General features: G+C 38.2%; 1 protein-coding gene across 1 annotated transcript in view; it reads right to left on the bottom strand.

The window, feature by feature from the left end:
* Window positions 1-11,720, bottom strand: part of AGMO (alkylglycerol monooxygenase) — a 190,213-nt gene extending 178,493 nt beyond the window's left edge. Inside the window, exons 1-2 of the mRNA XM_081343001.1 lie at window positions 11,488-11,720; window positions 8,581-8,711 (exon numbers count right to left, since the gene is read on the bottom strand). Of these exons, the coding sequence (XP_081199127.1) occupies window positions 8,581-8,711; window positions 11,488-11,619 (263 nt within the window). The 5' untranslated portion in view covers window positions 11,620-11,720. The remainder of the gene's footprint in view (window positions 1-8,580; window positions 8,712-11,487) is intronic.
* Window positions 11,721-13,108: the final 1,388 nt, after the last annotated feature.

Here is a 13,108-nt window from a genome sequence, read left to right as displayed (position 1 = left end):
CTTTTTGAATTTTTCCCCATAACTTTTCATAATTATTTTTATATAACTTTGCATTTGAGGGTGACAAATACACCCCCAAATATTTGACCCTTTTAACAATCTCAAATCCAGTTAATCCTTCTAAAAGGGCCTTTTGCGGTGTTGTCATATTTTTGGCCAAAATTTTTGTTTTTTGTACATTAACCTTAAATCCAGAAACCTTCCCGTATTGCATTATTATCTCCATCAGGTCCACAACAGAGTTTTCTGGCTGAGTCACCGTAACAACCAGATCGTCTGCAAACACCCTCAGTCTATAATCCTGATCTCTAATTTGAATACCCTTAATTTTTTTCGAGTTCCGTATTTTTATCAATAATATCTCCAATGTTAAAACAAATAATAAAGGTGATAACGGACACCCTTGTCTTGTGCCCTTCTCAATATTGCATACTTCAGTCAGACTATTGTTAACTATTATTCGGGCAGTTTGTTTTTGATATAATGCCCTAATTGGTTGTAAAAATTTATCCCCAAAATTCATTTTATCTAAAACTTTCATCAAAAATTGCCAATTCAATTGATCAAAAGCTTTTTCAGCATCTAAAAAAATTAGCGCCGCAGGGATCTGGTTGTTCCTTTCCAAAAACTCTACCACATCAACTATATGCCTCACATTATTTTTCATTTGTCTACCACTAATAAACCCGGTTTGATCCCCATGAATCACCTGTTGCAAAACCCTCATCAGTCTATTAGCTAACACCTTGGCAAATATCTTGTAGTCTGTATTTAAAAGTGATATTGGTCTATTGCGCACTTTCACTTTTAATCCATAAAATCCGTTGAGCTAGAGAGTAAAGATAAAAGTCCACTTCACCTTGACCTCCTGTACCGCTCTGCCTGTGTCTTAATACTCAAGAGTCCTTCCTTCTGGCAGGAGTGGTTGCTAACGCTTGGCTCTGCTCCAAAAATCACAGAGCAGAGACGCTGCGCAGCCCGGAGCAAACCCAGGCTTCGGGGGGGCTCAATCCTTCAGCCGCCCAAACTTAAAGCTCAGGCGGCCCCGGAGAGCTAGTGAAGCTTGTATAATGGTATTTGTTATGGAATTTATTGTGCAGAGGTCTCCTTGTGCTACCAAAGAGTTGCACAGACAAGGAAGGGCACTGAGAGCAGTAAAAATCACACACAGAAATACACTGAGTTCTAAAAGCAAAAAGTATTTTACTTTGAGGTGGTGTAAAAACAAAAATGCACAGTCAAAAATAAACAGTCCAAGTCATACACAATAGCAACAGTCCAAGGAGTAATCCAAACTACAAAGTCTTCTTACCGGTCCAGAGGTCAATACACAGTTCAGCTTACAACAGTAGTAAACCAACAGCAGAGCAAAAACAGTAACAGTAGAAAGCAGTGAATTCAGAGAGAGAGAGAAGTTACGTTCCTAGCTTCCTCTTATGGCCATGAGAACACTTACACACCCATTGGCCAATTAACAACTTAAAGACATAGCATTATGGTTAATATATTTTCAACCCAACATTGTAGGCTAACACCATATGCCTAACATTCTCCCCTTTGGGTAGAATAATATATAACTCTTACAATCTTATGCACATTCTTTCACAATTAGCATTGTGTTTCACAGCACTTTGTACCTTCGTAAAATGGTCTGCAATATTTACATCAGATGGACAATACTCTAACTGTATTAATTTATCTTTGACACATTGTCTGACATTTAAATAACGAAGATCAGTATGTTTAGATCTTGTTCTTACTGCAGCATTATTAGCCATCTTTATCGCAGCTTGATTGTCCTCATACACAATAAATGGATCATTTACATCTAAACCCATATCTAACAATAATTGTTTGTACACTAGCAGTTCTGTACATAACACTGATAGACATGAAAATTCAGCCTCCATTGTAGACAAGCTTATGTGCTTTTGTCTAAGACTTCAACTCCCTGTTCATTGCAGCTTTCCATGATGCCTGTTCCTTTTCAGGATACATCCTGATCTCATCATAGTTAGATGGCTCTACACTAACTTGACATACTATACTAGCTTCATAGCGATCAGGTGGATGTCTGATACGCATTGAACGCCAAGGAATTACAGGGCTTTGAGTTTCTGTCTCCTTTCCTTCCTCTGATTCATCTTTTATCTCCCCTATCTCCTCTTCATCTTTTATATTTACAGGAGATGCATTATCATTACTAGTTACGTTATCAGAGGAGTCCTCAAACACTAGAGGATCAGTATTAACAGTTACTTGCTCTAGTCTATCCCAACCAACGTGCTCAAGGAATTTTGCACTAGTACTATTATATACATTAGTTGTGCCTCGTTCCCAGAAACGATAGGATCTATGGTTAGCTTCGTAACCTACGAAGTATAATTGCCTAGCCCTATGTTGGCCTTTACTCCTGAGTTGTGCAGGAATGTGGACCCAAGCTGGGGTGCCAAATGTGTGCAGGTAATCAAGGTTTGGTCTTCTACCATGCCATATTGTATATGGTATTTTACCAGTAGAAGTATTAACAACTATATTCAGAACATGGTTTGCACATTTTGCTGCCTCCCCCCACAGTCTATCTGTTAAGCCTGAATCTCTTAACATGGTTCTAATCATGGCTTGTAATGTTTGCCCACGTCTCTCAACAAATGCATTATGTTGAGGCCTATAGGTGGCTGGACGTTTATGCTCAATGCCAGCTGATTCTAGCATATCAACAAAGCGCTTGTTTGTGAATTCAGTACCATTATCAGTAATTATACACTGAACCTTTCTCTTTGTTTTTCTCTCCACAAACTTCAGCCAGTTTGCAAATTGTTGGAAAGTGTCTGCCTTTGACTTAAGCAGATAACAAAATCCATATCGAGAGTAGTGGTCAAGGATACTCAAAATATAACATGACCCTCCTAAACTTGGCTTCATGGGTCCAATTAACTCAGCAAACACAACTTCCAAAGGAACAGTTGTTTTGAAGCTGTTTATCCTGTGTGCAGGAGTTGCCTTACTCTTTTCCTGATTACAGGCATTGCAATTCAAATACTTACTACATGGCTTCAGTTTAACTCCCTCTACTAATTCCACTGTTTTACGTAGTGAGTTAAAGTTTACATGCCCTAACCGCCTATGCAATAAATGTATACATTCATCATGTGGCTTCTTGTTCTCACATATTGAGTTAGCTTTAACTGTACTAACCTGGTTACTTGTGAGAATGAATAAACCATCTTTCAAATTAGCAGTTACACAGGTTCCATTCCTTTCAATAGTGCATTGCTCCCCTCTGAATGTTACCACAAACCCAACTTTAACCAATTCCCTTACAGATAACAGGTTGAATCTTAGTTTAGGTATATATAACATAGGTAACTGTTCATCAATGCATGGACAATAGGAATTACCTTCACCAGAGGCCTTCATCCTCCAACCGTTTGCCAGTGAAACATATTGGTTGCTGTTTTTCATATTAACAAACCTCTTTTTCTCTTTAGTAATGCATTGTGAAGCCCCACTATCAACAACCCACAATTCATTGTTTCTGGATGTTGGTTCACCAGAAATAGCCAAACCAATGCCCTTCTTAGCCTTCCCACTGCTATTCACATTCTGTTTTTTACCCTTTCTACAGAATTTGGCTATATGCCCTCTAGCCCCACAAGAATAACATTTCTTGACGTTGTAAGCAGTGGTGAATTGCTGCTTCTCTCGTGGCTGTGTCTCTCTCAGCTGGTCTCTGTCACGCCTCCTTCTGGACTCTTCCAGCAGTCTCCCAGTAATGTTAGTCAATGTCAGTTCCTCTCTGGTCAGGACTTCCAAAGAAGAAACATATCCATCATAACTCTCATCCAAAGATGACAGAATAATGTAGACCTGATGCAACTCTGAAAAAATCAGCTCCTTTTCATGAAGCTCTTGAAAAGTTGCCTTCATGTAATTTAAATGGGTCAGCATATCTCCATTCTTCTGCAGACGAGTCCTAAACAGCTTACGTGTAAGGTGTATATGTGCACCCACACTGTCACGAACATAAAGCCTTCGCAAAACATCCCAACACCTAGCAGCAGACTCCTCACCACGAATATGGACAAGCTGCTGGTCATTCAGTGTTAGTCCAATAATGCAAAGAGCTTTCTCATTGCTACGTTTAAAGTCGTCTAACTTCTTTGCATCCTCTTCGTCATCTGGATTCCAAGCAGTAGTATCTGGTGGGTTATTTACAACAGTCCATAGTCCTTCCTTGCGCAAAAGCAAGCAGCATTTCGTGGACCAGGAAACATAGTTTGTCCCATCCAACCGGGTTATCCAGGAGATGCCTGACAACAGTTCCTGTGCCATTTTACACCAAATAGCTAACACAAACTCAGCTAGGAATACTGTGTGTACTAACTCTCAGTACAGGCCTGGGCCCATAACCAGTGTTATGGAATTTATTGTGCAGAGGTCTCCTTGTGCTACCAAAGAGTTGCACAGACAAGGAAGGGCACTGAGAGCAGTAAAAATCACACACAGAAATACACTGAGTTCTAAAAGCAAAAAGTATTTTACTTTGAGGTGGTGTAAAAACAAAAATGCACAGTCAAAAATAAACAGTCCAAGTCATACACAATAGCAACAGTCCAAGGAGTAATCCAAACTACAAAGTCTTCTTACCGGTCCAGAGGTCAATACACAGTTCAGCTTACAACAGTAGTAAACCAACAGCAGAGCAAAAACAGTAACAGTAGAAAGCAGTGAATTCAGAGAGAGAGAGAAGTTACGTTCCTAGCTTCCTCTTATGGCCATGAGAACACTTACACACCCATTGGCCAATTAACAACTTAAAGACATAGCATTATGGTTAATATATTTTCAACCCAACATTGTAGGCTAACACCATATGCCTAACATTATTGGTTAAAGGTGGCCTTAGTGGTAAAAACTTTATATTAATGTAATTGTTATAGCTTAGAGTCTAGTAATGTTTCATATTTTCTCTCCTTGTTTTATACCATTAAATGTGTGTCCTGTTCAAAATACTGCGACTATGTTCTATAGTTACGTGGATTACTTACTGTACTCAAAAGAATTCTGAATACATGCAGAAAAAAATGGACATTTTCAGTTCTTGGCTTGCTTAAATCCTGCTAAATGCAATATTTCCTTCCGAGAAGCTTGCTTAGAATAAAGCTGTAAAGTTGTCATTCTTTTAATGAAATAATGCTGTGAGAGAAAAGCAGAGAATGGACTCCAATGTATCATAGAACTGCAAAGGTTTTCCGAGTCAAAGGTCAGCTATCTAATACACTGCCTGCCGATGCAGATACTCTGCTGTAAAAGGATCAGCGATGAATGGTGCATGTCCTCACTTCATATTATTGAGGCCTACACACCTGTCTCCTGTATGTTCCCATGAATAACCTAGTAAGGCATTGGATGTTTCTACTCATGAAGGTGAAAAAAATATTTAATTAATCAAATCATGTTTCTAACCATAATTATATTAAAAAACATTATGTAGTCATCCAAAAATTCAATCTTTAAAATACATTTTGGGAATAAAACATTATTAATGCTTGTCCACCAAGACCAACAAAAAGTACAACTAACATTACAGAGCAGTGAGATCTGATTCATGAGATCATAACTTTAAAAAAGGCTTTGGGAGCTATTGAATCCAAATCACTTCTCAATACAAGAATCCAACCATCCTGACAAATGATTACAGGAAGTCCTTAACTTACAAACATTCATTTAGTGTCCATTCAAAGTTACAACAATCCTGAAAAAAGTGACTAATGACCATTTTTCAGAGTGGGAAACTGTGGTGGTATTGCCAAGATTCCCCCCACTCCTTCTTCAACATACTTTCCTACTTTCCAGCCACCTGACCATTCTTGCTACTCTTTTTTTACACCTCTCCCAGTTTGTCATTTACAGACATTACAGTAATAATGAATTGGAATCTGATCAAAACAGAATATAACAGAACTGCTTCTTGTTTAATTCAGACACACATATACACAAACACACACATAAACAAAAATTGATTTTGCCTTTTTAAATAGCTATATCTGACTGACTCATGTTACAATTCCAATGTCCTTTATTTCTAAGCAGTTCTTTCATATACTATACTGGTGCATCTGATTTATTACATCAGTTTCAATTACACTTCATTATGCTGATAGACTGGCCCAGGGGTGTGAAACTCGACATGTTACGTGACATGTCGCAACGTATTATGACTTTTTTTTCCCTTTCTGGAGCTGGGGTGGGCATGGCTTCTGCGTGATGCATCTGGTCCATGAGCCAGCAGTTTGACACCCCTAGTCTATCAAGATTATATTAAACTCTCTATCTAATAAGTTATTTGTGCAAGAACCAGTTTCCAAAACGTGAGAAACAAATAGAGTCAAAACAAATTACTGCATTAATTAAAATTAAAGAAATGTGGAAGCCAATCTTTTCTCTCAAAAACAGTGTGTTTCTGTTACACTGCATGAGCAGGATGAAGAAGTAAAAGAATTTGAAATATTTATTCCGTATAAAAAAGACTGTATTTTATACAGAGCAGTTGCTGGAATTTCTTCCTGGCTTCATCATGCTTTTTTCTACAATTCACTTTCTTATCAGAGCATATTTGGAAGTTTATTCATGTCATTTTCTAACAAGCCAATCAAGAGATGCCTTGTCACCAATTTGACAGAATTAGCCTTTTGGCAAACCTACCTGTCTTAATCACTATATTATTTTCAAGAAGTTTGCAAATCAATTATTTTATGATCTGCTGTAGAATCTTCTTGGATATCAGTGTCAAGCTGAGCAGTATATGTATGTGTGTGAGAACTGAAGTGAACCTTAACTCCTTCCAACTACATGGATAAATGTTTTATCTACAAAAGTAGCAGATGTATTGCTTCTTTTCCTTTTATTTTGAATAAAATAAACAAACTGTTTAAGACTATCCTTTTGTTGTCCTTAAATTGTCTTCTAAGCTTCAGTCTTCTGACACTTTATCTACAAATCCTGTCTCCCTTTATGTACTTTCTTTGGTGATTTATTTTTCTCTTCTTTTTGTGTCCTTTTTAATTTTTTTCATTATTACTCAGGTTTCAGTAAGGGCATAATGGCATCTTCTATTTGATTTTACTGTTATTTTTCTCTTCATTGGAATTATGTTTACTTATTGTATGCTTTTAGTATCTTCATTTAGGATTTCTTTTTTCTTCCTTTTATTCATGTGAGAGTTGAGTACATATTACCTCTTCAAAGCAATTATAGTTGCCCTCACAACAAAGCAGTTGTCTAATGAGTATGTCTCATTGCCAAATACATTTTTCATTCATAGTGAAGTGAGCAGAAAAACAAGGACTCTCACAGCAGATCAAGATCTAATGACCATAAGATAAAACAGTAAGACAATCCTCATAACTGCTGAACCAGTTCTAAGGCTGTTATAAACTGTCAGTCATAGGTTTTTCAAGCATTATAACTACATTTACTAAACATATTGTTCACCAAGCCAGATCCTCCAATATATACCCATCAGATTGATAAGTGTACAACTTTTTACGATTCCCAGCAACATGTTCAATAGCTGGGCCTGAGCAGATGAAATATGTAGATCTAGCCAACTGCTGTTAACAAGTGACATTTCACACAATAGACAAGCTTTGAAGAAGGAAATAAGGACATTCATTTCTTTTGAATGTGCATAGTGGGACTGTATTTTCTTATTATTCATCTGTAGAAACAATGGCAGAAAGTCAAAAGAGGAATCAGCCTAGAGACTCTATGTGGCCACAAATGGACTACCTTGAACCTTTCTTGAATTCCATTGACCCTTATCTAATGGCAAGATAGTGCTAATCATTAGTGGAGTAATTTCATGCTCACAGGCATGATTAGTAATGTGTGCCCCTAATCTTTCACGCCTTACAGCATCCTAAGCTTTATTGTGGTATTTCAATGTTTAGTAAATATATTACATACAACTTATTAACAGAATATAATGTTGAACAAGCCTTATTCTTGCATACTTTATTTAAGAAAGGCAATTTTCCCATTTCCTATCTCTTCTTTACCAATGCAAGCTCTCTTTATCAGGACTCTATTTTTTTTAAGTATCACAGACTGCAATAGAAGAATAGAAGTAACAAATAACTTCACTTCCATAAATTGCCTTCATTATTTTCTAAGATCAAAATGTCTGAATTACAAATACAGCTAAATGGCATTCTTACTACTTGTTTGTACAATTAAGTGCTGTATGAATAAATAGTTCATATTTTACTTTTGAACTAATTAAACTGCTAACTGTATGGATTCTAAGTATTTGACATAAGATAAATGCTCTACTTGACTTTGGAACACAGCTTGAAATAGATGTGTAAAACCAGAATCTCTTAAAATTGCATTATATTATTAGCTACATGTCTCAATAGCTTTTTAAAGCTATTATTATACAATAAGCTATTATATATTATTATATATTAGTCAAAGTTTATAAAAACCATTAAGAAAAATTAGGAATTTCGTCTAATTTTCCATTTCCCTTCTCTAAATCTGAGACAACCACACTATATAAGAGATTGAACTTACTCTGGAAGTCTTGAGAAGATACCTGCAGACAAAGATGTTATATCATCACTGTGGATGAATGAGACATGTCTCTTCTGGGCCCACTTAATTATGAACTCCAGCAAAATCAGGGTAATAAACAAGGGAGTTGCCTAAAATGAAAGGGAAAAGACATAAACAAAGTAAAGATATTATGTACATTCTGTTTTTGCTTTCCAATAATGATCTAAATTTGAACACACATATTTTGGTATTATTTCCTCTACAGAATTATATATCTTAATTAAGATATATATTATATATCTTAATGAGTGTATTATTGTAGATAAACATAGTTTGGAAAGGATGCTGAAAGTGCAATCCATGTACATCTCTATTCAGCCTGACCTAGAACCATTCTGGCCCTCGATGCTCAGAAAATATGTAACATGTATCTGTATCATTCATACCTGATTCTGATTAAGGACAGAAAAACAATCTTTATATATTAAAAATCACTATGCCACAGGAGGGAGACAATTAGTGACTTTATTCAAAGTTCAATAAAAAACTAATCATCGCCAACATTAGAATACTGAATATATTCTAATCCATGACTGATTTTTTTTAATGAAGATGCCAACTAATGCCAACTGGATTTTTCCCTATTTCAGTTACATGGGGAATGGGGAGTGAGTTGGGTTTCTGGGAGTTTTAATTCCAGCACAAGTTGGAAAAGACTCCTTAAATGTAGCCATAATAAGTGATCAAACTAATATAATGTCTTGTAGACTGCTTTGCAGATGTTCTGCAATTGGGAAGTGCCATCACAGATCTAGCACACAATTCACTTAATACATATACCATGTTTCCCCAAAATAAGATCAGGTCTTATATGTATTTTTGGTCCAAATGACCCATTAGGACTTAGTTTGGGGAGATATCTTATTTTTCCATGTACGGGAGGCAAAGAGCGTGCAGGGGCCAAAGCTGCAGCCTGCCTGCCCCTTGGCCGGGGCACTCTGGCACTGTGAAGCCCACATAGCGCAGGTGAGTGGGAGCACTGCTACTGCCAGCCTGGCCTTGCTGGACATGCCCCTCCATCCCATCTGGTTGCTCCGTCCCATCTGATTGCTGCAACAGGGCAGGAGGCCATGTGGCACACTGGTGCCACCGACACAGGGTGAAGTGAGACAGGTAGCAGGCATGGACAGCAAGACAGGCAGCAGAGCAACCACACACCTCAGGGGCCCCGTAGCCAGGCCATCCAAACCCCTTCACCTGTCTTGCCTCACTTCGTGGTGGCAGCACTAGAATGACCACCCTAATATTAATAAAGAATTAACATGTTTTGAAATAACATGACAAAAAGGCACCCTGACTCCTATCAACCAATACAATAAATATCAGCGATGGTCCCTCTTTGCATTCTATCTATAATTATAGACATAACCTCAGATTTCATCCTTAGGAGGAGGAATGGAAAAAATTCTGAAAGGCAGAACTGGATTTCTACATTGTTCTAAAGTTGATTTGGCTTAGAAATAATAAATAAATGTGGCATAGGAAATTAAGAAATTAATTATGAAATTAAGAAACCAGGGCAAAGTTCACATCCCATCAAGTCAAAGATATATAAATCACATTGTGTCCCAGAGTTATTTCATTTATTTTATTTGCTTGGGATATATCTCTTCTTTCATTCAGAAGAAACAACAGCTGACTTTTGTACTGCTGCCAGGAACATAAGACAGTGTTTGTTTCTTTTTCATATTTTTAAATTGTCCATCCCTCAAGGATGACAATACTTAGACTTATACATTGCTTCACAGTGCTTCACAGCCCTCTCTAAGCAGTTACAGAGTCAGTATATTGCCCCCAACAATATGCTGGGGACAATATGCTCATTTTACTGACCTCAGAATAATGGAAGGCTGAATCAACCTTGAACAGGGGAGAATCGAACTGCCAAACTGCTGGCAGCTGGCAGTCAGCAGAATTAGCCTGCAGTACTGCATTCTAACCACTGTGCCATGGCTCCTGTAGAATGTAAGATTCATACTCTGAATCACTCCTGCATTTTTTTCAAAATACCCTTAAAGGAAAATTGGGCTGAGAGATAGTGACTGGCCCAAAGTACATAAATGCAGCCACTTTCTCCCAGTCTTTTTATGTTGGGATTCAAAAAGCTAAGCAAAAAAGTTCATTACTCTAAGAAATGTACAATAATAGAAAAATAATATGTTCCTTCTAACTAAAGGGGAAGGAGTGAAAATAGGGAGGCTATGTCTACGAAGCTGTACACTCATATGGTTCAAGTCAGGTTCAGAATATAGCATACTTTGGACCAATTGCCATCTTTTTCCAAATGTATCGCACTACTGAATAGCCCCCATCAACCTGAAGACAATGAGAGTTATCCCTCAAAAGGTGTCTTCTTTCAGTTCAGCTTGATTCCTGGTGACTTCATTAAACATTTTCACGTTTTCTTAAGACCAGTGAGATAGTTTCTCTTCTCCTGGGGTATTATTTTTTAATTTCCTAGTCTAGCCACGAGCCGAGTTTTTCTGCGTCCTGATTCTTCTGCCATTCAAACGCAGCTTTTTTGGAAATCAGTTAGGTTGGCTAAAGATTACTGCCTAACCCCAAGATTCACAAAAGACAATCTTCTTCCAAACGACTTGGTGATTTCATAAACACCTCCCTGCACTCGCGGAGGCGGGGGAGTCAGGGTGAGCGGAAAGAGAGAAAACACTTTCTAAATAAAAAAAAATCAGAGGAACTTTTTCCTCCGCGCTGAGGGTTCAAATGTGAGTTTTCAAGGTCCCGTTTTCATCCCGTTCACAAACCGGCTGCGTTCTCCAAACGCAGCGGACTTCGCAACTGTAGCAGTTTACTGCACAGAAAAGAAGGGAGGGCACTTAGGAAAGTGGGATTAGGAGCTCTCACCTTGTCCACGTATTCGGGAACTTCCTCGACGCTGCGGAAGGAGCTCTCGTTGGGACCAAGAACATAAAACATGGCCCGGAACTCCTGAAAAACAGAGACAGCTTGTTCAGGAGTTGCGGCGGTGGCTGCCATACTTGCGGGCCTAAAACGTTTGCACCTCGGCTTCTAGAAAGTGGCACCTCCTCTTTCAAGCGAAGCTAGAATGAGAGAAACAATCCGATGCGGACACGAAAATACTTTAGCTCTGTCAACTGGAAGAAAGTTCAAATCACAGGCTATAAAACAATTAGTTTCGGAATGCGATTGGTTTCGCAGTTGTGGTGTGTCATCATATGTCATAGGGAGGATTAGTTTCTCGGTACGTTCCTGAGCGAGGAAAGCCTTGGGCATAAGATCAAAGAGATAACGTTAAGTAAACAGTGGAAAATGTTGCCAGTTTGTGGCTTAATTTAAGAGTCATTTTAATATTTTCGCAACTGTGAATTGGTTTGAGCACATTATTTTTTAAAATATGCTTTGCACCACCGAGCACCTTTAACTAATGGGAGTCTGTTAGAAGGTATCCTCTGTAAACAGAAGTTGGAGCTAACATATTACTGTATGGAAATTAAGACTGTCAGTTAAAAATGCAAGGTTTCCCATTTCTCCAGCATCATGCATTTAGAACGTTTGAGGTGGAGTCCCTAATGAAAATGACATAGGCTAGTGCCAAGGGATGTGTCTGTAGTAGTCCCTTAGTGCTATATCCTTCCAAAAGAAAATCACCCATTATTTCTGGTGAAAGGAACATCTCACTGCATTTCAGTTTCAATAAATGGCTGAAAGATTTCTCTGTATTTGTATATTTACAATATGATCAGAGTTTGGGAGAGGAGAGGAGAGGACAGGACAGAATCTGGAAGGGACCTTGGAGGTCTTCTAGTCCAGCCCTCTGCTCAAGCAGGAGAACCTATGCCATTTCAGACAAGTGACTGTAGTCTCTTCTTAAAAACCTCCAGTGATGGAGCACCCACGATTTCTGATGGCAAGCTGTTCCACTGGTTAATTGTTCTCACTGTTAGGAAGATTCTCCTTAATTCCAGGTTGCTTCTCTCTTTGGTCAGTTTCCAACCATTGTTTCTTGTCCTGCCCTCTGGTGCTTTGGAGAATAGTTTGATGCCCTCTTCTTAATGGCATCCCCTCAAATACTGGAATACATCTCTGTTTCTTTTCTTTAGACAAGCCAAACCCACGTCCTGCAGCCATTCCTCATATGTTTTAGTCTCCAGGCCTTTGATCATTTTAGTTGCTTTTCTCTGAACTTTTTCCAAAGTCTCAACATCTTTTTTGCAGCATGATGACAAAAATTGGTTGCAGTATTCCAGGTGTGGTCTTACTAGGGTTTTATAAAGCAGTTCTAATACTTCATGTGATCCTGATTCTATGCTTCTGTTTATACAACCCAGGACTGTATTAGCTTTTTTGGTTGCTACTGTGCACTGCTGGCTCATAGTCAAGTGATTGCCCTTTAGGACTCCAAGGTCCCTCTCACAGTTGCTGTTTTTGAGCCAGGTCTCACCTAATCTGTACTCATACCTTTGATTTTTTCCTGCCTAAATGTAAAACTTTGCTTTTCTTCACA

Source organism: Vipera berus, assembly GCF_964194415.1.
Source record: "Vipera berus genome assembly, chromosome: Z".
NCBI lineage: Eukaryota > Metazoa > Chordata > Lepidosauria > Squamata > Viperidae > Vipera > Vipera berus.
Note: the sequence above shows the minus strand (reverse complement) of the source record. Positions and strands in the feature narration are given on the sequence as shown.